At 40.5% G+C, this 24,553-nt stretch overlaps 1 protein-coding gene across 1 annotated transcript in view; it reads left to right on the top strand.

The window, feature by feature from the left end:
- Positions 1–24,553, top strand: part of Ccdc170 (coiled-coil domain containing 170) — a 66,353-nt gene that overhangs the window by 22,382 nt on the left and 19,418 nt on the right. The window contains exons 6-7 of the mRNA XM_010628888.1: positions 4,344–4,661; positions 16,621–16,821. Coding sequence (XP_010627190.1) covers positions 4,344–4,661; positions 16,621–16,821 — 519 coding nt within the window. The remainder of the gene's footprint in view (positions 1–4,343; positions 4,662–16,620; positions 16,822–24,553) is intronic.

The following is a 24,553-nucleotide window of genomic DNA, read 5'->3' as shown; positions in this document are numbered from 1 at the left end:
TTTATTCCATATAGGTATGCTCAAATTAAACTGTCTTCTAATGAGAGAAACATGTTCTGGATTTCATATACTCTTTTGGTTTTGGATGATTTTTGGCAAACTCACCTTAACATAACACATAGCATGTATGTTGTATCTGTTCCTGTGGGACACAGCACATATGCAACCTGTAGCACCTGCTGCCTACCGTGCAAGTCTGACAGAGCATGGACAGGGCCCTGCCTTGTTTGGAAATCAAGGACATGCCTCAGGCCCTTGGTTTCTAAAATTATCTCATTGGGACTGGGAAAAAATGGTAGCACACAATGGTACTGGTACCGGGGATTGAACTTGGAACCTTGCACTTGCAAGGCAGGTGGCGGAACCACTGAACTAAATCCCCAGCCCAGAGCCAGTTTTGAAAAGCATTATAATGGGAGAGTTTTATCTACACTGAAGTATGAATGCCAGAACTCAGTGTCAAACTCAAGGTCTGGTCTATTCCAAGGGGTGTAGCAGAACATCATCTCCCTTATTCCAGTTACGGTGCTTCTACTAATGCAGTGCAAGTTTAGTGTGCATGAGGGTGTGCTCCCCTTTCAACCCCCACCCCCACATACACTGTCCTGTTTTATAGGTGACCAGAATTGAAGTTGCTTGTGCATATATTCTTCTCAGTTAGGTGAAAATGGTGCTATACTAGGTACCGAATGATGGTTGATGTATATGACTGTGGTCCTATAAATTATATTGCCCTGGGAGCGACATCAGAGCTTCCTTCCTGTGTGAAGCACACTGACATCTGCACAGGGACAATACTGTTTAACAGTGCATTTCTCAGGAGCCATCCCCATTGCTCAGTGGCCCACAGCAGTCATAATCAAACGATTTTGCATATACGTCATCTTTCATATTAAGTAAAAGCTACCTTACAGATACATTCTTTTGTGTTTTTGTTTTTTGTTTTGTTTTTGAGACAGGTTCTGCTATGTAGTCCAGGCTGGCCTTGAACTCCAGACAACCCTCCTGCCTCGGTCTCCAGAATGCTGGGATTACAGGCATGGGTCACTATTACTGATACATTCTTGGGACTGGAATTTCAGTGATAAAAGATATTAAATTTTGTTTGGCCTTGCTGCCAACCATTGTACTTGTTCTTATTTGCGCAAGCTAGGTATAGGAGTGTTTGTTTGGAGTATTTTTTTAGGTTTATTTTTTTCATTGTAACTGCTCCAGGTAGAATTAATCAACTGATTTTTAATTTTATTTATTTTATTTTTATTTTTTTGGTACCAGGGATCGAACTTGGGTCCTTGCTCTTGTGAGGCAGGCAGTGGAACCACTGAGCTAAATCCCTAGCCCATGATTTTTTATTTTTTAAAACTCATTTAGCATTGGAGGAATGAACCACTGGACAGAGAGGTTCCCATCCTGACGATAATTAGTTATTGTATTTTTTGAGAGGCAATTTGATTTCAGGCACATCTAGATCCGTACAATAGCAGCCACATCCTAACAGGAATCGACTGTGTTTTAGAAACACCACACTTTGAACATTTTCATCGCTTAATTCTAACTCACACATTTAATTGGGAAGCTAGATTGAATGTCTTAATCCTATTATTTACAAATATTTTTTGTTAAAAGTCGTGGTGAAGGAGCCATTCTTTGTTTGCTGTATTAGTCAGAACGAACCTCAAGATCTGTTAATTATAAAAAGAATTTCTAAAGCAATCAGCATCACCGTGTATGTAGGACCTGCCCTCTGTCCTAGAAGCGATTTCCTCCCTGGAGGGCAGCCCTGAATTTTCTCGGAGGCAGCTCCTTGTTTCTTGTTCTGTGTCAGTGTGGTCTGACAGTAGTCCCAGGTCCTGGCCAGAGCCGCCCATGTCACATTACTTTATGCCCTGTTCAGCCTATCCTTGAGGTAGCCATGCAACCAGACTCTGGTCGGGTGGCTTTCTCCGGAGAGCCATGCACGTAATTGCATTTGCAGTCTGAGGACACCTATTTCCAGTGGATCAGCCCTGTGCCCTCTGCGCCACCCGCCCCATCCCAAAGTGATTAATCAGAGCTCCAGGGGAGTGGCAATCCCCAAGGTCTGTCACTGACTCCTGGTCCTGCATTTCACAGAGAAACAGCTTTGAGTTGTGGGCTGAAAGTGCCCAGAAAGAAGCAATCGGAACTGCTAACCAGCGCCTTTCTCTTCTAAGATCACAAATTACTTTTGTGTGTGTGTTTTTTTTAATTAACCATAAATATGGGTGATTGGGTTTTAAAAAAGTGCTTCGGATTTGTTGGAGGATTGTTGTAGTCCTCATTTTTCAGTTGGTGAAAAAACAGCATAATACAGGGGTAGAAAAATTCTTCAGAGCTGAATGAAACATTAATTGTGTTTATTGGTCTTTTGGTGTTAGCTACCACTTGGTTAATTTTCAAATTGACAATAAGTTCATTGTACTCAAATATCTGATATATTTTTTGAGTCTTTTAAGGGCTTTTTATAAATATTTGGTTACAGATATCAGTCTATTGAATGTGGAAACTTTCTCCTTTTGCATTAGGGATTTTTTTCAACAAAAAGTTAATATGTAATATTCTGTATGGGTTTAGAGCTCTGAAATGATTAAGATTAATTTTGTTTTTTGAGGCAGGGTCTTGCTGTGTAGTTCAGGCTGGCTTTCAACTCACTATGTAGCCCAGGCAGGCCTCCTCCTGCCTCAGCCTCTTCAGGGCTGGGATTACAGGCGTGTGCCACCATACCTGGCCATGAAATATTAATCTTATCTAAAAATTAGAGAAGGAAAATATGTAGGAAATTCCTCTCTTCTTTCAAAGTGTGTTATCACTGAAAACAGATTAGGATCAATTTTTTTTGGTACCCAGAATCAAACTCAGAGCCTTGCACTTGCTACATGCTGAGCTACATCGCATCCCATATTAGGATTAATTTTTACCTGTATATCATTGAATCTGGGGCCTCACAGATGTAATTGCTAAGTAAAATGGTGATCACCAGAGTGAATGCTGGTTACTCTAACTGAGCAAGTAAGTACTCTTCTGTTACGACTGTGTCTGAAGAGAAACCTGTAAACTATAAACTCTGTATTTTTGATAAAGCGTCCTTGATTCTACTTTAAGGGCTATAAACTAATTAGCAGCAGCAGTGAGGTTTTTCTACAGAGACCCTAATTTGGAAAGAGGAAAGGGAAACCAAGATCTAGAAAAGCAAGGAGTTTTATAAAATCAGTTCAACGGTTAGTTATTACATCTATGAAAAGGGCATGTTTTTCTAACTACCTGTACTCCTGTGACTTTTCTTTCAAATTGATACTTGAGATTTCCTTTTAAAAAGTCTCCATAAGAAAAAGTAAAATGTTATGTTTTCCCTAAAGAGTAAGGACTAGCATTTCAGCTAACCTTTTTACTGTCTCCAGGCTGTTGGTGGAAATAAATTCCTTTTAAAGTCCAGTTCAGAGGCAAAGGGATGATTGTATTTTAATTAGCAGTCTCAAATGTTATCAGCCCATTTAGATGTAGAACCTGTGGCTCAAAGATACTGTTTCCCTTTTGCACTTTTTACACCTAACGTATGTATAGTACTATTTTTTTTTGTTTTTTGTTTTGGTACTGGGGATTGAACTTGGGCCCTTGTGCCTATGAGGCAGGCACTGGAACCACTGAGCTACAGTACTATTTTTAATTTAAAAATTTTTGCTAATTAACCAGGTAGCAATCCTATGGCAATGCTGATTAACTGCTTGCTCTTGTTTGATGTAAATTCATGTATTTTTGAACTTGATGTTAACGAGTGCTGAAAGTGATTAAAAATTTAGTGCCACTGTGGACCATTCCAGATTATGGTAAATAGAAATAGGTACATAGGTAACTTTCTCTGTGCCGTACATTTTTCTGAATCTAATCATACATATTATATTATGTTCTTTAAGATTATTTATTGTTTTTAGTATGGTACCTTAACTTTTACTATAACTTTGCCATCACCAAATGGCTAATTATTTCTTTTTTTCTTTTGGTTCTATCAGTTGTAGTTTTGTGTTTATGAGTCAAGAGAATAACAGTCAGTGAGCACTGTAAGACAGATCTGGTCATGGAATGACATTTTTATGAGAATGCACATCTTTTTATAAACTGAGTTTAAAAGGCATCTTTATTAAAATAATTTTTGCTGGCTAACCTTAACAATTTCATAACTACAGGGAACTTAGAGTTAAGAATGGGTTGAGCATTTAACCTTATTTCCTTGAAGTCATCAGTAACCAGGTAAATGATTTGTTATGTGTCGGTATATATACCTGGTTAGTGGCTGATGTTACTGTCTTTACCCTCTGTAATTATTTCAGGATTTGCTCTGTGCTGTAGAGGCAAAAGAAGCTTTGGAAAGGGAAATTAAGATCTTCCAAGAAAGGTTGCTTGCTGGCCAGAGGGCCTGGGATGCCTCAAAGCAGGAGCTGAGCCTTCTGAAGAAAAGCTCTGAAGAGTTGGAGAAGAATTTGAAGGCCAGTAGGGATACAGCTACAGCCTCGCAAAGCCAGAACTCCTTATTTAGGGAGAAAATCGCAGCCCTCCTTAGAAGCAGGCTGGGGATGACCGGGCCCACGGAGGATGCCATTTTGGAGAAGATTCAAGAAATGGGAAGCCAGGAAGAGGGCAGGACGAGGGTGAGTAGGTGACGGCTGCTTACAAGCTTTCTCACTGGACCCGGGATTTAGCTCAGTGGTTCTGCCGCCTACCTCGCAAGCAAGCGCAAGGACCCAAGCTGATCCCTGGTACAAAAAAAAAAAAAAAAAAAAAAAAAGTGGACACATTCGTTTAGCACAGGTCAACAAGTGATTTCTCTAAATTAGTTAAAATCTTGTCTAATTTAAATGTGGCTGTGTTGCTGGCAACTCAGGTTCGCATACTTAGGTCCATCTGTTTGCTGCAGACCAAACCAAAGGAGGCCATTTATTTTGGTGAAGAGGAAAAAGGCTTTAATCAAAGAGGCTCTGAGGAGATGGAACGGCATCCTTTGCCGCAGATCACCATCCTCCCACGCCCAGGTGTGCACCTGTCTTTTATAATAAGGAACAGAGTGCGGCGGGATACGAGGAAGCAGTACAGGGTTTCCCGCTCACTCATCTCTCCTGGACCCCACCTCGGGGCAGCACCTGTACGTTCTTTCTGTTTATTGAGTCTGAGAGGAGCGGGTGCTGGTTAGGCGTGTGGCACAGGGAAGTTTGGAGAAGTTGACTTCCTGGTGCCGGCCTCTTTAAATCTGTCCATTCACATAGACTGAGGAGAGAAGGGAGTGTCTTAAAGCTTCATTTTCTCATGCCTTTTGCAAGCGTACCACTTTTACTGTGTGCAGTCCTTAGGAAGCAGCCTTTGGCTAGACTGTACTCAAATAGGAACTACCCAGTACTGAATCCTGTCTCCACCGCACACTTGCACATGGCAGTGCGAGGACGGGCAGCTTCCCCAGAGCCTGGCTGCGGAGGTTTTGTTTCTTCATCTCATTAAGGGCTGGCACAAGATTCACAGGCTCTTATGGGAGACCCTAGGGAATTCAGAATTTTTTCAGGGTTTCGAAAGGTAAGGCAGAAAGACAGAGTACGGAAGAAACTGTAACCATTCCTCTGCAAGGGAGTCTGGACTGTACTCCAACACAAGTGTGGTCATAAGGCTGCAGCAAGCCCTGGGCACCGGCGCGACAGAGGAGTGGAAACTACTAGTAGCTTTGTGTCGCTTTGGGTCAGGGTTTGCTGCTCAGCTGGGTCAGGCCAGGCCAGGACAGGCTTTGTCAATTAACGAGTTACACAAATAGCTGGATTTGGAACTACGGATAAGGGTTTCTAGACCTCTCGTACCATCTGCCTCGTGAAGTTTTTGTTCATAATAAGTATTAAACAGAAAAAAATTGTCATTAAGTGCTTAGCACACTGTCTGGCAAATCACAATAATATATTTTCTATTATTGCTGCTATAACTTGTCCTCTCTTTCCTCCTCCTTCTTCCTCCTCTTTGCATAAAGCATTCCTGCTCAAGAGTCTTTTAGGGAATCTAACAGCTGGAGAAAAAGGATTTAATGCACCTGTATAGTGCATAAATTTGTCATTTATACTATTAACATACTCAACAATTCTCACCTTTTCTTTTTTTTTTTTTTTCAGACAGGGTCTTGCTAAGTACTTCAGGCTGGGCTTGAACTCGCTGGGTAGCCCAGGTTGGTCTTGAGATTTTGGTGATCTTCCTTCCTCAGCCTTCTCAAAGCTGGGATTACAGGTGTGCACCACCACACCTAGTTACTAATTCACATTGTCTGTAAGTTATCACTTGAACCAATGTCAGCCTAGTCTACTTAAATGATCATCAAACTCAAGCAACTGAAGTCCTAATTAACGACATTTTAAAGTAAATTCTATCCAAATTCCATTATGACCAATTCTTCTGTTCCTGTCACACTAGTTTAAAAGGAGAAAACATGTTTTCTGTCTTTTAATGTAATCACTGATTCAGACCGCAGGGTTGTATCTTTTGACATCGTTCCACTTCCTCTTCCTCCACACTCTGCCTTTGAGACCATTGTTTTATTTTTCCTTATCCTTGACCATCTCATACTTTTAGAAAAGATTCTGCAGATAAGTGATATTTTTCTTTCTGTGTCTGTATATTTCACTTAGCATACCGTCCTCTAGATCCATCAGTGTGGAGGAAATGAGGAATTACGGGAGGTGATGGATATGTGAATCTGTTCTAATATGGTAAATGTTTTCCTATATATGAATCTTATAACTTCACTTTGTATGCTGTAAACATAAATAATAGCATTTTATATGAAAAGACAAAGTTCAGGATTACACTTGTAAATTTTCTTTAGTTAAAATATTTAGCCCCACCCCCACCCCTTTCTGAGCCAGGGTCTTGCTCTGTAGTCCGGGCTGTCCTTGAACTCGCAGCAATCTTCCTGCCTCAGCCTCTTGAATGCTGGGATCACAGCATGTGCCTTCATGCTTGGCTCTTAAATTCCTTTAAAAAACTTTCCAAAAACTCACAGATGCTTCAGAAGCAGCAATCTCGAGCTCCTTGGCCAAGCGCAGGGTTTTCTTTGGATATAAAATGCTCACACACAATGTGCTCCATAGCCTGTGTCCCTCCTGTAGGTAACATGTTGGATCTCAGATCAACTCAGTTTTTCTACACAGAGGTACTTGATTGAGGAAGGAAATTGTTTACAGGATTGGGGAAAAACTTGATTAAATTATTTATGTTGAATGGCTTTAGATATACTTCAGTTGCTAATGAGTTTCTTTATTTTTATGCCATTCATTTTATTGCTTTCCCTTCTGTTTTTCCAAGTTTTTTTTCCTAAAACAATTTTAATTCCAGCATGTGAGGCATGGCCTCCATTTGTCAGCATGATGAGTATGTTTATTTCTGAAAGGAAAATTGTGCAAATTGGTTAAGCTGACTATGCCTTCCCCCACTCCCCATAAAAATTAGAACGATTCAGAATCTTTTCAGTGCTTTTGTCTGCCTTTCCTACCCTGTAATTTTTCTCAATAGCTGCTCTTCTTATTTAAAAGCCTGAAATCAAGCATATAGCTGGTGTCTTGTGTGACTCATCTTCAAGTGAAATCAGGAGAAAATGGATTTCGTATATTGTCTTAGAAATGTTTTGGAAGAATGGGAGCTTCAGGAATTGAACCTGTTTGATAAGGAGGCTGTGTCCCCTGCCAGCTGCCCCGACTGCACATCCAGCCCACAGTTGAGCAATCCTGGCTCGGTGGCCCAGTAGCACACGGGCCGGGTGGGCAGCTTCTCCCCCTCACCTCCACGCCTGCCTGCTCAGTGGTGCTTTTCTTGTCCACCCCTTTGTCAGCCCTGTTCCTCTCCAAGGTTTGCAATTCTCGGTAGAACTGAGGACACCGCCCACACTTCAGTAGATGACTCCAGTAAGTCATTTCCACTTGTTCCTTGCATTTCTGCTTCTGGCAAAATTTAATTTTCTTTTTAAAAGCCTTACTATATCTGAGAGCAGGGTTCTTCAGCCTGGGCACTATTGACGTTTTTGGATGGCAAAGTCTTTAGCGTGACGCTGTCCTGTGCATTGTAGGGTGTTTAGCTGCGTTCCTGGCCTCTACTCACTAGGTATCTGTAGCACCCCAACCCCGAGTTTTGATAGCCGTAGGTGTTTCCAGATATCACTAAGCGTCCCTAGGAGGCAAAGTCACCCCCAGTTTAAAGCCACTGCCTTAGAGGACTGTTCTACAGCTGGATATCCAGCGATCTCTTGTTTAGTTTATTAGTACAGGTCTGTAGTACGTAAGGTTTCCATTCCTCGTGGGAAGTTGGTGCATGCACATAACGCATCTCAATGCCTCTTTTCATCCTGAGTCCCTTCCCTCCTTTCCCTTGCCCTTCCTTGTTCCCTTCCTTTTTTTCTGTACCTGTTTGCAGTACATGCTGTTTACATGCCTTGTGTGGCACATAAGCATAACACATCCCGATTCCTTTTTTTCATTCTGTATCTCTTCCCGCCCTCTCCCTTCCCTCTATCTCTTGATTTCTTTCCCTTTTGAGAAAAATGCGTCCTATTACCTCTTTTATTTTTGCTTTTTATTTTTATTCTGGGGTTCCACACAGGAGTTAACAGTGTGAAATTTAAACTTGTGTGCCTGATTTGTTTCACTTAACATTATGGTCCCAGCAATCTTAAATGAGTTTTTAGATGTTATTTAGCCTTGGAATTTGAGGTTACTGTAACAGATGTTTATATAAAATAATGACTTCTTGCACAATGGCAGAAAGTTACAACAATTTTAGGTTTTCTTTAGAATTTCAAAGCAAAATTTCCCCTACTTTGATGTGTTTAATTAACCAATCATCTAAATAAGAATTATGTGTAAAGAGAACATGACCACAATAAACTTCTTGTCACTTCCTAAATTTTACACACACACACACACACACACACACACACACACTCTTCTGGCACTGGGGTTTGGACTCAGGGCCTTGCACATGCTAGGTAAATGCTATACCTCTGAGAATCTACCTCTCTACACCCTCGTCCTTTTAATTTCATTTGGAGACAGGATCTTGCTAAATTTCCCAGGCTGGGCTTGAACTTGTGATCCTCCTGCCTTTGCCTCCCAAGTTGCTGAGATTACAGATGGGTGCCGCTGTGCTCAGCCTCATTTCCTAAATTAACGATACATTCATATAAGCTTACGCACAGTGGTCTGGATGCACAGCCTCTTCATCTGCTTTAGGTGCACTAAAGCTTTCCTTCCTTCCCTGTAAAGTTTCTTATTCTGGAGGCTCTGTGGGAGCTGTGGGGACCTAACTGGATGCTCTAAAACACCTGAAAGGTCCATGACCTCCCAATCCCCCTTTAGATCTCAGAGCACCATCATCGTTCTCCCGCTCTGTCATTAATCCCGCCACCTACTGAAGCAAGCATTTCCCTTGGAGAAGCAGCAGATTCTACTGATGTTTCATTGTGCAAAATTGTGTTCCAGGTCACCTCTGGCTACACAGGCACTGGGAGAGTAAGCAGTAGGGGTTTAGCTTTCCCAGCCCTTCAAGTGGTATTTGTTTCCTAGGATTTTGGTAATGAAGTACCACTAATTGGACGGCTCAAATAACGGAAGCTTCTTGCTCATGTTTCTGAAAGTTGGAAATCTGAAATCAAGGTGTTGGTAGAAGGGTTGGTTCTTTCTGAAAGCTATGAAGAGTGATGTGTTCCATTCTTGTTACCCTGCTGCTGGTGGCCTCAGGCATGCCTGTCCTATGGGTACCTTCTATGAATATCTGTCTTTGTGTCCAAAGCTTCCCTTTCATCAGAATGCTGATCATATTGAACTAGAGCCCACACTAATGATCTCATTTTAACTTGATTGTCTCCTTAAAGTGCTTATTTCTTTTATTTTCCGGTACCAGGGATTGAACGCAGGACCTTGTGCTTGTGAGGTAGATGCAGTGCCAATGAGCTACATCCCTGGCCCAAGTGCTTATTTCTAAACAAAATCACATTCTTGAAGTATGAGGTGTTTCAGCATTTCTTTTTAGGGGATGCCCAGCTCCACACATAATGAAAGTTGACATGAACTGTGGGCTACACATCCGAGCAAGAAGTAAGAAGAGTTTGGTTGATGTTTGGCTCCTGATACCTGGGATTTTTATGTATTTCTTAAGTGAAAAATCAAAGCTTGAATAATCAGAAAAGAGTTGTTTACATCCCAAAGTCACTGGTCCTGAAGTGACCCAGGAAGCTCTTTCTCAATTTAGAGCTCTTCTGCTTCTGTTTGGTTTAATCTTAGGGCAAAATGCTTCTCTGGTGAAATCAACAAGTGCTGTCCTTGGGAGAAGAATGAACTCTGTAAGGGCATCATGACTTCACTTCCCCAAACTCTGCTGCTCGTGCCTAAGCACAGTCTACTGCAGTGCCTTTTTTGTTTTAAAAATTGAGGTATTCCGTTCTACATCTCCAGTGTGGAAATCCGGTGCACGTTTTGTCCCCCAGAATGTCAGGTGTATATGAACAGATGATACTAAGAAAAAAAATGAAGGACAAGTGTATTAATGCCTGAGACTTCGTGGTATGAAAAAAACACAGGTTTATAATTTTGGTGGACACGTATGTTCATTCATTCAGGCACTGGTATTTAATGTTCCCAAGAAGAGACTGAGATGAGAATGCTAATGGACTTGAATACATTTATGTCAAGTTAGCTCTGAACTAATCCGGTAGTGTCATACACCCTAACACGTAAATAAGCTTAGGAAGCCAAGCTCTGTGATGGGGGAGGGAGGTTCTTAGATGTTTGTTCCTCTCTGGTATCCAGATGCATTTTTTTGGTGAATTAAAATTTTTTTGATTAGTACACATTTGCAGTGCATAATAATTACATTCATTGCGGGGCGTTCATTTATGTACAGATATGTGCAGAACACATATTAATTCTTTTTACTTCCTTTTCCCCCTTCCTTCTCCATTCCCTCCTGCTCTTGGCCCCCTTCCCATTTGCAAAATATCAGCTGTCTGTTTCCTATTGTCTATGTTTTATTTTGCTCTTTAGATTTTTACACTTTGAGTTTCTCATACAAGAGAATAATAAATGCAATAAATGCAATAAATATTGCATGCAATATTTAAGCTGTGTGTCTGATTTATTTTACTTAACATGATGGTCTCAAGGTGCATCCATTTTCCTACATATGACTCAGCTTTATCCACTTTATGGTTGCATAGTACTCTCTTGTGGACATGTAACACATTCCTGTCGCTCAGCTGTTAATGGACATATAGGGCACTTCCCTTCCAAGATTTAGCTATTGTGAGTTGTGCTGCTCAAAGACTCCAGAATCTTGGCATGGCAGTTCAGTAGATTCTGCATAGTTCAACTATTTACATATTAGTGATGTTAAAAGTTGTTATTGTGGGGTCCTCAAGGTCCTTTGGAACACCACTGAGTCTACAGAGGGCAAGCATACAGGTGGGATCCTCTTACCTTTGATTCAAGCACGTTTGTTCTTTATGTGTCTTAGTTACTTCTCACCTTGCTGAGGCAAAATACCCAACACTGAAAGTTAAAGGAGGAGAGGTTTATTTAGCTCCCAGTTTGTAGAGGTTTCAGTCCATACTCAGCTGGCTCCAAGATAGGGTGACATGGCAGAGGGACAACAGTTCATGGTGCCTACATGGTAGCAAAAGCAACAAGAGACCTTAACAGCATTTTTCTGCCACTTCTATCTTATCCAGATTACCAGGATTAGGGCAGTGGCAAACCATTCAGTGGAGCAATTTAGTAATCACATACCCTTAATCCCAGCTTCACACAGTCTAGATTCAGCCACCCTTGAAAAAGTCCTATGACCCCATGAAGTTTTGGGAGAACATCTAGACACAAGCTATAAACATTTCACCCCTGGACTCCCAAAGATTCATGCACAGATAAAATATTTCTTTATCCAAAAGGTATTTAGTCCATGTCTAAGAGTTGCAGAAGTCCTAACAGTTTCAGCAGTGCTGAAAATCCAAGTCCAAAGTCCATTCTGAGATTTAAGGTGAACTCTTAACTGCAAGCCCCCGTGCGAACGAAGAGAAAGTTAAACACTTCCAATACTCAACGGGACAAAATAGATGTTACTGTTCCCAAAGGTAAAAATTAGAGGGAAACAAAGGAATGAGACCAAAGCAAGTCCAAAATCCAGCAGGGCAAACATGAAGTTCTGTAATTCCATGTCCAGCATCCAAAGCAGTTTGTGGCAAGATGTGAACTCTGCCCTATGACACTGCCAGTTGTTTGTACTTCCAGTAGCTTATCTCTTTGGCTGGCTCTGCTCTATTTCCTCAGATGATCCATGTTCCTGGCTTCTCCAAACTTCAGGGGTCTCCACGGCACCATCAGCTTCACACTCACAGCTTCCCACACTACCCTCTCAGGGCCACCCTGCCTGGCCTCCCAGGCCTTCTGAAGTCTGGGTGGAAACCTAACTGACCCCACAACTCTTGCATTCTCCATACACCTAAAACCAGCACCATGTGGAAGACTCCAAGGTCTGCTGCCAGCTGGAGGAGTAGCTGGGCTTCCTTCTCTCTAGGCTGTAGGGATTGAGTGCCTAGGAACCAAATCCCAAGGAACTACTTCCCTTGGCTGCCACCAAGGGACATGGAGCATGGTGCTTTGGGGCTTTTTTCTCAAAGCAAAGTCTATCCCTTTCCCAGTTTTGAGGCTGCAAAAGGTAGAGTTCTGCTACTTCTTGTAATTCACTCAGGCCATGCTTTCTATTTTACTGTTCTTTCTCAGCAACCAAAATCTCCTGTTTTAGGGTTGGGGGTTTAGCTCAGTGGTGCTGCCACCTGCCTTGAATGTGCAAGGACCCCAGTTTGATCCCTGGTACAAACAAAACAAAACCAAAACCAAACCAAAACAAAACAAATAAACCAAAAAACCAACCCAAACATATTTCCTGTTTTATCTCTGTAGGCCACAACTTTACTGGTGCTTCCTTTCTGGCCAAACTCAAAACATTTTAAATCATTCTGCTGGGCTCTTTGCTCTTAAATCTCAGCATAAATCTGACTAAAAGTCCCCAACAGTAGCCATGCCACTGCCTCAACATTAGACTGTCTTGAAATTTCTTCTGCTGGATTAAGTAGTCTGCCAGCCTTAATCTCAGTTTCAGGCACAAGCAAAATGCAGCTAAACTTTTTGCTAAGGCATAACACACATGGACTGGAGTCCAACAGCCAATGCAGTCCTTCTTCTCAGCAGAAAGCTGATTTAGTAATCACACACCTTTTTTTTTTTTTTTTTTTTTTTTTTTTTTTTTTTATTTTTTTTTTTTTTTTTTGGTACCATGGATCGAACTCAGGATCTCACACTTGTCAGGCAGGTGCTGTGCTGTTGAACTATATCCCTGTCCCTAATCGCACATTCTTAATTCCAGCATCACACATTCTAGATTCAGCCACCCCCGAAAACGCCATATGATCACATGAGGCTTTGGAGGGGCATTAGACACAGACCATAATGGTGTCCTATCCAGAAATACTTCTAAGTAATAAAAATACATTTGAAAATAGTTTGAGAAACACAGCTCAGAATAATTTCTGAAAGGTTCTTTATGGAAAGTGCAGGTACTTGGCTGAGTTCACACCCATGGGGTGGGGTAGGGTTAGTACTGTTGGTAAAATTGGGAGAATTTTATTGGACTTCAGTGGGGTTTAAAATAGGTCTGTGTTAACGCAGTCGACACAGTGTGCTTAGCTCAGTCCAGCCTACTAGGCAACCTACAGGAAGAGGAGGAGGTGGAACAGGGTCAAAAGATGCTGCCTCCCAGGGAGCTGTTATTCAAAGTTTACCACCTTGCTTTTGCACAATAGAAGTGGCTTCCCGTGGAACCCAAGCAGGAAGCATCTTTGCTGCAACTCCGATTTGCTACTGAGATGATCCATATTGGCTCATTTGATCATCTGTGAGTTTCAGAGGGGTTAGTTACTTGTTTCAGGTAGCACACTGGTGAGTGGGACGGTCAGGACTTGAAATGGTGTTGTCTGACTTCAACGGCCCTGCCCCACATCAAGACGGCTGCCAGGATCATTATTGCTTCCTTGGTCTTAGGGTCGCTGCTCAGTGTCGGTGGTGACCCCCTCTGCCTCTCTCCAGCCGAGCTTTCTGTCTGTGATGTTTTCAGTTTTATTCTTTTTGCTAGGTCACCAGCAGCATAGGACAGGCGTTGATGGGTCTTCAGGTGGGAAGACTTCCTCCCTCCCTGTAGTCCAACGTGAAGCTGCTTCTCCTGTTATGCAAAAAACAGGAGTAAAACCTTGAATGACACAACCCAGCTCCCTGGGGAGGCAGCATCTGTGGACCTTGCTGCAAGGCCATTTATCTGCAGGCTGCCTTGTGTACTGTCCCAGGACAACCCTCCATTTCTCTTGCGCCAAGAGCAGATCTATTGTTAGTAAACACTAATAGTAGAAAATGTGAATGAGACTTCTCAGCTTCTCATATTCTGTAAGGACATTAAAAATTTCCTTGGGAAATATAATTCCTTAAATGTGACTCTAAACATCTTACTATTAAACATCTGATTTTAAGCTCCCACAGAAGTATAGAATTAGCTGGGCATGGAGTTACACACCTGAAATCCCAGCACTCTGGGAGACTGAGGCAGGAGGATTGCAAATTCTAGCCCAGTCTGGGCAACAGCAACTTAGTGAGACCCCATCTCAAAGTAAAACATAAAAAAGGGGTGGGAATGTAGCTTGATACAAAGGCCTTGGGTTCAGACCCTAATACACACACACACACACACACACACACACACACACACACAGAAAATTGAATTACTGAAAGTCATAAAATTACAGGATTAGAGAGTTTAGAGCTCAAACAGCCTAACCTCTCCTATATATCACCTTAATTCATGCTGTAACATTCTTAACAAATGGTTGACCAACTTCTGGCCATACCTAGTAACTGGGAATCCTTTATCTACTGGATGGTGTCTTCAAACAGCCTTAATATTTAGGAAGGTTTTCCTTTCCTATAAAAGAGTGCATAATTAAATCATAATACATTCTCATGATGGAGTGTTTTTTCTGTTTTGAGGTCCTGGGGTTGGAACCCAAGGCCTCCTGTATGCTAGGCAGATGCTCTACTTAAAGCTACATTCCCCAGACCTCATGATGGATTCTTAATGCAGCATTAAATATTAATTAAGAATTTTAAATGGCACAAGAAGATGCTTAAAATATAGCCACATAGAAACAAAGATAGAACGTTGCATATATAACACAATCTCATTTATATTTTAGTGATGCATAACAGATTATTTAAAAATATTAATATTTGCTGCCTATGGAAAGTAGTACCATGGGAGAATTTTTAGCTTCTTTATGCTTTTTTGTCCTCAATATTTTATAATGGGTATGTATTACTATTATAGGGACTGGGGAGAAATTTTCCCTTAAATAGGACTTGAATTCCTTCTTTGATTTATACCTCGATTTAAGCTCTGAGGACAATTCAAATGAAATCTTATTGTTTTTTCATACAGCAGCCTCTGAAAACACTAAAGTAATTCAAGTATCTTCCTTCCTTTAAGCATGTTTGTTAATAGATAGGCAAGCAGAAGATGTTTTCTTTTTTTAAATTTAGTCTATAAAAGACTGAAACTGACAAAATGTTTACTCCTATAGAATGATGTCATAGTATTATATAAATATCTACTACTATTTTCCTTTCCTCTTCCAAAATAAACCATCAAAAGAAATGAACTTACCACCCCAGGTATGTTGATTTTATTGAGTTCAACATTTGATGGAAGCTGGATTTAGCAAAATCAGTTTGAGAATCTGAAAATATACTTGAGGTCTTTAATACTCTTATGTTCTAGGCTTAAGGCAACAGGACAGTTAAGACAGAGAGAAGAACTGCTTGGAAGCGTGGAAGTGCTGGGCATCTTTTCTAGATGGGGAGCCTTGGGGGACTTCAGTGAAGGGTCTTTGATTTTATGGGGCAGGAGAGAAGATAGCAGATTCTCCTGTCTGCTTGTAGGATGCCACCATATTGGAGATTTTGATCTTTCAAATGATAAAAATCACTGTATAACTATGTCATATAGAGGCAGCGACATTGGAATATAAGGCACAAATAACCAATACTCAATTCAAGGCTGAAAACCTATATTTCTGCATTTGAATTCCCATAAGCTTATTAAGATCAACTCACCATATAATCTTTAATCAACTGTATGTGGTAAAGGAGTCTTTGTGGAAAATGATTCTTTTATAGATTTCAAAACTATTTATTGTCTTAACTCTTTTTTCCAACTAAGCTTTGAAACTCTTAATGACAGTTTTGGAGGTGAGTAAATTTTATCTGTAAATATTTATCAATTAGCCTGTTGAAGGGATTATATAAAGATATTTTATTAGATAACAAATGTAGACTTATTTCAAATAGAAGCAAATACGGCTACCAATGACTTATTTTTATTTAATTTTTACAAAGAATCTGGAAGTGGGTGTAAGAAATAGTTATGCTACTTGGGCTAAGTGCTGGATTTTAACACTTAGTTACATCTAAAACAAGGCTTTTCCTTCTTCTGTGTCTCCGTTTCCAGATGGTCTCTCAGCTTGAATCCCAAGTATCTGAGCTTGTTGAACAGTTGGGAAATGAGTCTGAGTCTCACCAGAAAACTCTACAGAGGGCCCAGAAAGCAGAAAACAAGTTGGAGGCTCTTCAGGGCCAGCTGACAGACCTGGAAGGAGAGCTGGTTTCTGGAGATGTTTTGCGAGACAATTTGAATTTTGAGAAACAAAAAGTAAGAATCTGAGGGAATGCCTTTGGATGGAAGCATCTGGGCCATTCAGAACTTGACCTGAAAATGTTCTGGGTGTTGCAGTACTTACACTGGATGTATCCTGGGTCATGAGTGAATTTCAAGAAACAATAAGTCTCGGGCTGGGGATTTAGCTCAGTGGCATGGCGCCTGCCCTGCAAGTGCAAAGTCCTGAGTTCGATCCCTTGTACCAAAAACAAAACAAAACAAAAACCAAGCAAACAAACAAGCAAACAAACAAAAAACAATAAGTCTCTTCCTATAGTTTGGAACTTCCTCAATTCCCGTTAATTCTGTTAAAGTCCATAGGCATGATTTAGTCAGCTTTTCATTGCTGTGAGACTAAATACCTAAGAAGAACAATGTGAGGAAGGAAATGTATATTTTGGCACATGGCTTCAGAGGTTTCAGTCCATGGTTTGTTGACTCCTTTGCTTTCAGTATTGTGGAGGGAGAGAAACGTCACAGTGGAAGGGCATCATGGCGAAGGAAAGCCGCTCACTTCACGGCAGCCAGGAAATAAAAAAAAAGGGAAGAGAAGAAAGAGCTGGTGATAAGATTTAGTCCTCAAGGTCACACCCCATGATCTTTCATTTTAAAATCCCACTTCCTTCATCTAAGCCCCACCTCCTATTTCCCCACTGCCCGCCCCCAAATGCCATCAAACTATGATCTCATCCATGGATTAAGAGGAGAACCCCCACGATCCCATCACCTCCCAAAGCACAACAGCAACTGAGCTTCACAGAACACTGCTCTTTTTCGGGGGGATACGTTTGATCTCAATCATACTAGGTATTTACTGAGTACCCACTGTATATATACCTTGAAGGTCTGGGAAGTTAAAATATAAATAATATATAGTTCCTGGTCTCAAAAACTTCATAATTCAATAGGGGAAACAACCATTCAAGTCATTTGCTGTACCACAGACTGTGCTGTTAGAGCTCTGTTGCATTAATAGAGCGCTACAGATACTTCTGGATAAAGATTCGATTTTACAGGAGAAGAGATAATTATGTTAATCCTTGAAGGACAAGTAAGATATAGAAAGGGTGGGTGCCTTCGGGGAAACACTTTCCACAAGGGCATGGAACCTGAGCTGCTTCTCTGATATGGCCATATGCAGCATCCTTTTTTTTTTTTTTTTGGTACCGCAGATCGAACTCAGGACCTTGCACATGCAAGCCATGCGGGGAACCACTGAGCTAAATCCCCCGCCCCACATGTAGCATTTTTAGCAGAGTGATGACAGTAGAGAAAACTGGAATGGCTTGCATTCTAGAGACTGAGTGTTCTTTATTTTGTGGAGTATAAAGTGTGATAAATGATTGTGAACGTCATTTACAGTCACACACTGCCTAAAGACGATTCAGTCAGTGATGAACTGCATTTGTGTCACGGGTCCTATAAGATTATATTTCCTACTGATATTATAGCCAACTTAGTTTATGAAAAGTGCATTCAGTGATGTTCACTCTATGATGAAGTTGCCTAATGATGCAGTTCTCAGAGAATTCATACTGCTAAGTAACCTGTGACTGTATTTCAAAAAGGTGTGGTGTCACTGTGAGGCTGAGATTGCAGTGTAGAGAATCTTAGCAATGACGGTGTCTCCATCTCAGTGGGAGAAGAGCAGAGAGGAGAAGGGTCCACCCAGAGGGTGTGCAGATCCCCTGTGACCTGAGACACAGGTTTGTAGAGTGCAGAAGGGAAGCCTGCTTCTTCTGGGCTGAGGGTTGACTAAAAGTGGAAAGGTACAGGCTCACAAGCAGACTGCTGTGAAATATGGGCATTGAAGAAGACACAGGGCAGCAGCTGTAACAAGCAGGGTCAGAGACAACTTCTGATGAGCAGGAAGGGGAGGTAAGGGCTTGTGGGTTTGAGTTTGTGGGACGGAGGTTAGGCAGAGAAAAAGAAGCAAATGGCATTGAGAACACAGGTGCCGAATTTGGCATGAAAACTATACTCGCTTTTATTCTTTTGGACTTAAAAATAACCCAGGAAGCACCATGTTGCATGGAGGGTTGGCCATGCAGAGCTGCAGGAAAGGTGTGTGGAAATCAACCCAGTGTCTGAGACTGTAGATCACTAGGGCACCGCCTAGTTCTGCTAGTGCTGTAGGGAGACAGGTGTAAAGTGTGAAAGGGAAGGGCCAATGACTTTTCTCTGGTTCTTGTGTGTGAGGAGAGGAGGCTTCTTCATAGAAGAGGTTATAATTGACAGAGGCCTTAACGAAGTAAGAGCAGGCCAGGCAGAGGAGGCAGGAAAGAAAACAGGGGAGGAAACTGCCCTGACAAAGAGGGAATGGAGGTTGACAAGATGGCCCCGGGAGGCTGATGCTTTGGTGAGGCCAGAGGTGTGGGACAGCATGGGTGGCTGCTAGGAATAATGAAGTGGGGGCAGGTGATCCATTGTGGTTTCATCCGATAAATAGTGGGAAGGTATAGAAGGGTTTTGAGTAAAAGAAAGTTTTCTGGCTCAGAGGGCATACAGGCCAGGGAGTCCTGTCTGGAGATTCTCAGAATAGTCTACATCAGAAAATAGTGAGGTTGTGGACCTCATAGTAGTTTTGTGAATGATGTTAGGGAATACAGTTGAGAACTAGGGGAGGGTGGAGTTTTTCTTTCTATTATATACTTGAAAAGTTGTGTTGGTTAAATTTTTGATTTGAAAAGAAATACTGCACCTGAATGTAATATGGAAATTTGGACCTAGACGGTCCCCAAGACCTAGACATATTCAGAACTGACACGCTCTGACCTCATCTTTGTCCCTCCTACCTTCGTGATGGTGGCAGCTGGCCTCTACTTGCCCGAGCCTTTCCTACCTCTTCCCCCTCTCAAAGCCGTCCCGAGAGCTGCCCATCCCATCTTCTCACTGTTCCTCCATCACCACCCATCCTGTGTCCAGGTCAGTAGCGGGGCTCTGGCTCTGAGAATTATCTAACTTGTGTGGACTCCAGACACAACCTTTTAATAGGCCTCCCTGCTGTGCTCACCATACACAAGACTTGCTCTTCACTGCTGCGGAAGAGATCTTCATCAGGTGCATGTCTGACCTCACCTTCCTCTGTGTGAAGATTGGTTGACGGCTCTCTGTGGCCCTCGGGGTACAGTTCAGATCCCTTCTTTTGTCATGGCCTCACACTGGTCGGGTTGGCTAGTTCTTCTCCCAGATCTCCTCTCCCCTGAGATCTTTCTAGCCAATGGGGACAAACTCAGAAGATTCAGGGACCAGCAGGATGCTGGCAAGGTATGTGGTAAATGCTGAGCCTGAGACAGCCACCCTCCAATTTGTAGCAGTGCTCTCCTTGTCTCGCCGTCACCTCTCTCCTACTGCACGGAGCTCTGCCCCCTAGAAGTTCTCCTCCCCCCTGGTAATAGCCGTCTCTGCAAGGCGCAGTGCATGCGTCACCTGCCCTGGGTATCCTCCCAGAGAGCCAGCCCTGCTTCCCTGTCTCCAAGTGCTTGCCTCTGTCATAGTACATTTTTTTTTTTCTTTTTGGCAGTCCTGAGGATTGATCCCAGGGCTTTCCCACTGGGCCTCATCTCCAGCCCTTTTTCTTTTTAGTTTTTGAGACAGGGACTTGCTAAGTCATTAAATTGTGCAAGCTAGGCTTGAATTGATGATCTTCCTGCCTCAGCCTCCTAGAGAGGTGGGATTACAGGCATGTGCCACCACGCCTAGGCTTGTCACAGCACTTTTCATCCATGATGATTTATCCTTAGCTTACTGAGATTAGGGGAAATCTTTTTTTAAAAAATTAATTTTGTTGGTATATATATTTTTTTCTTTTACTGAGTTTATTGGTACATTTTAGGGATACAGTACAGTTACATTCATTATTGGGATCCTGTACCTTTACATGACAGGTCTTGGTTCTCATTTTCTCCCCTTGTCCTTGCCCTCCCTTCACCCCCTCCTACCCTTTCCATTTACAAACACTTTATTTCCATTTTTTCATATTCTCATATTTTGTTGGTATATTTTTTATATACATATTTATCATATTTATTGGGGGGAATGCGTACTTGTACCTAATATATCTTGATTTTTCTTTTTCCCTGTTACCCTCTTTTTAAACCTTTCTTCCCCTCCCTATTCACAAAAGCTTTGTTCCCATTTTTTCTTTCTATTCTCTTTTTTTTTTCTTAAGAGAAATCTTTATTTTAAAAATATTTTTCTCTCTCTTTAGGGTCTAGAGAAAGTTGATAAACATTATTTGAATTACAGAACAAATATATCAAAGGCAAGAATTTAGGTATATTGGTTTCTCTTCCTTTCTTTCCATATAAATGAATCATTAATTTTAACTGGGATTATGCCAGAATAACTTCCAGCTGTGAAAGCACATTATGTAAGCTAATTCTGTCCACAGTAACTATTTCACAGATAATTGCCTATGAAATGCACATCCTAGCAAGGGCAGTTATCACGTAAAATTGAAAAACAAAGCTGTGTGCAGAATCAGTACTAACTGCAGGTAATTGAGGTTAGCACATAATAGAGTAGAATGCCCCATTTTTTTATTCATGCTGAACAATGATTGATCTCCTATGAAGTTGATTTAACTTCTGTGAAGCTAAACGTTTCTAGCAGCTGTAATCTGAGGTGTAGCTGACATTCTTGAAATAAGCTCTTTCTCTGCGGGGTCTTGGCTTCTGTAGACCCTCATATGCAGAGTGGATGGGTCATACGTGGAAATGAAGTAAAAGGGCTCTTCTAGTTTCGCATAAAAGGCAGCAACTGTTTTGTAAAACACAAGCAGCAGCAGCTAAGGCTCTTACATACACTACGAGAAATTAAAAATTCTGCAGGGAAAAGGGACAATAGCTTGAGGATGCAGAGACAAAGGCAACCTGTGGCGCTGAGGCACAATGCAATATGCGGTATTTGTAATGACAGTGACCTATAAACAAGAGTTAAATGGTATTTATAGGGATGCTAGTTAACAAAATTGGAAAATACACACTTGCAGAGAATTTCATCATGATGACTGAAATCTAGATAGTTCCAGGCTTTGAGCTGATATGTTTAGACTCGCAGGAAATTATGCTTAAACATTTAATTGGCTGCATCTGCTAGGTGGATGAGATGTTATTGTAATGAGAAGAAAATGTCAAAGAAGCCAAACCATGCAATTATGATATAGAGAGCTCAATGATTGATTTGTTCATCCAGTGAGCACTTGGTAAGCATCATTTTGTCTGGGCGCAGCCAGCTCAGCCACAGCCACCCAGTGGAGGAAGCAGCTCTAAGCTTATTAAAGTATGAACTCTGACTTTCATGGAGCTCTATTTTAGGGTGTTGTTCATTTAACTTTGATGCATTAAACACTTTTTTCCCCAGTGCTGAGGTTAGAACCTAGGGCCTCATGCATGTTAAGCAAGTGTTCTACCACTGAACTATATCCCAATCCCCTTTAATTTTATCAAATTGAGCCAAGGTCTCATTGAGCTGCCTAAGCTATTCTTGATCTTACGATCCTCCTGACAGCCTCCTGAGTAGCTGGGATTACAGGTGTGTGGTACTGTGCAAGGCTAGCATTAAACACTTTTAAAGACTTTTTAAATTATTTTTTTATTAAAGATTGCAAAGATACATAACAAGAAATGAAGATACTAAATAAAAAATTTCAAATGTACATATATATGACAGCAAAAAAGGATATGAAATAAATAAGAATTTATGTAACAGACTAATTGAAATAGATTAGTTTGATATGATCTTCAAACATTATGTTCTTTCTCATTTTCTTATATTTTTGAAATAATATAATTATAAGTAAAACAAAGTTACATATTATAGTTGAGAAATTGTCCTCAAAATTTTATGATTTATAAACTCCTTGGTTTAATTAATTGATAAATATCATATACTTGTTGATTGTACCACTTACATTTTCTAACAAAACTTCCAACAGAAAAAAATATACTTATATTTGAAATCCAAAAGCAACTAAAAAAATTCACATTTTTAAGATCAGATTTTTCTGATTCTATTTTATTATATCCCATACTTATTTTTATTATATTTTTATAAGCATAATGATATAATTTAACACCAATAGATATGTAATATTCTTTCCAAATGAATGACTGTGAATTAAGTCAAGCATGTAATTTAAAGAAATCATACGGTTGCCAGAGAAACTATCAATATGCCAAATGTGCACAATCCTACCACATTCATGCCCATGTTTCTCATTTAATAGTACACACATATATGTAAAAACCTACCCCCCACACATATACACAATGCATATTTTCTACAATACAATATATACTTAGGTATAATAAAACAGTGCAGCGAGGTGTGGAATGTTGGTGATTTGTATAATTTGAGAAAAAACAAATATCTTTGAAGGAGTTGGAGAATTTGTAATATGTATCAGATACTAAATGATATTAATGATTAAGTATAGTTATAATAAAATTTACTTAAAAATTAATATTCATCATCAGTAGAAAATAGGTACAAAGATATATTGATAACATATATTTATCTTAACAAATTTCCAACCAAACAAGCTGCAGTGACAGAAAAGGAAGTTTGTAGAAAGCACAGATAAAAGAGGAAAATGTCAGATGGGCCTTAATACTTTTCATACTACTCATATATACAGATTTCATAAATTCTCAAATAGAAAAGCAAAGAAAATGAGAACCAAAATAACTCATCAATTTGGTAGACCAACATATAGAGATAAGGATTAATGTGTTGATAAATTTTAAAAATATGAAATGTAAAGGCTGAGATTTAGCTCAATAGTGCTGCACCTGCCAAGGAAGAACAATGTGCTGAGTTTAATCCCCAGCATCAGAGGAAGAAAAAGAAGAAAAGAGGAAAAAAAAAAAGCATATATACTTTCTGACATACTCAATAAATCAAAAATAAATTATTTGTTATCTCTTCCTCTTGAATTGTTCCCTTCACAAGGATGTAGTGAGCTTCTTTGTCTCTTTTGATCAGTTTAAGTTTGAAATTTACTTTGTCTGTGAGTAAGATTGTTACCCCTGCTTTTTTGTGTGTGTGTGTGTGTGTGGGGAGCTCCTGTTACATGAAGAAGTTTTCTGTCCTTTCACTTTCAGTCTATGGGCTTCTTTTTACACTAGACTTGTCTTGTATACAACATATTATTGGATCTTGCTTCTTAATCCATTTTGCTGGTCTATTTCTCTTGATTGGTGAATTGAGTCCGTTAATATGGATGGTTATAACTGATATGTACTAACTTATTATTATCATGTTTTTTTTTCACCTTCTTTTAGTTTCTTGGATTGCCTATTTGATTTTCTCTGTTGGGCCTCATTGTGTTGTTACCTTCATTGTCTTTTTCTAGGATATTGTTTAGAATTTGTTGTAGTGCTGGTTTGGTATTCATAAAGTTTCTCAGGTGTTCTTTATCCTGGAAATATCTTATTTCTCCATCCATTTTAAAAGAAAGTTTTGCAGGATACATCAGTCTAGGTTGGAGGTTGTTTTCTTTTAGTACTTGAAATATCTCATTCCAGGCTCTCCTTAACCTAAGGGTTTGTATTGAAAAGTCTGCTGTAATGCTGATAGGCTTTCCTTTGCATGTAATTTGTTTCTTATCTCTTACTGCTTGTAGTATTTTTGTTCTTCTGTTGGGTTTCTGGGATCTTGATTATTATATGTCTAGGTATAATTTTTTTTTTTTTTTTGATCACAGCTAGTTGGAGTCCTATAT

The sequence above is a fragment of the Fukomys damarensis genome, unplaced genomic scaffold (assembly GCF_012274545.1).
Source record: "Fukomys damarensis isolate Sample0158 unplaced genomic scaffold, DMR_v1.0_HiC HiC_scaffold_14, whole genome shotgun sequence".
Classification (NCBI taxonomy): Eukaryota; Metazoa; Chordata; class Mammalia; order Rodentia; family Bathyergidae; genus Fukomys; species Fukomys damarensis.
Note: the sequence above shows the minus strand (reverse complement) of the source record. Positions and strands in the feature narration are given on the sequence as shown.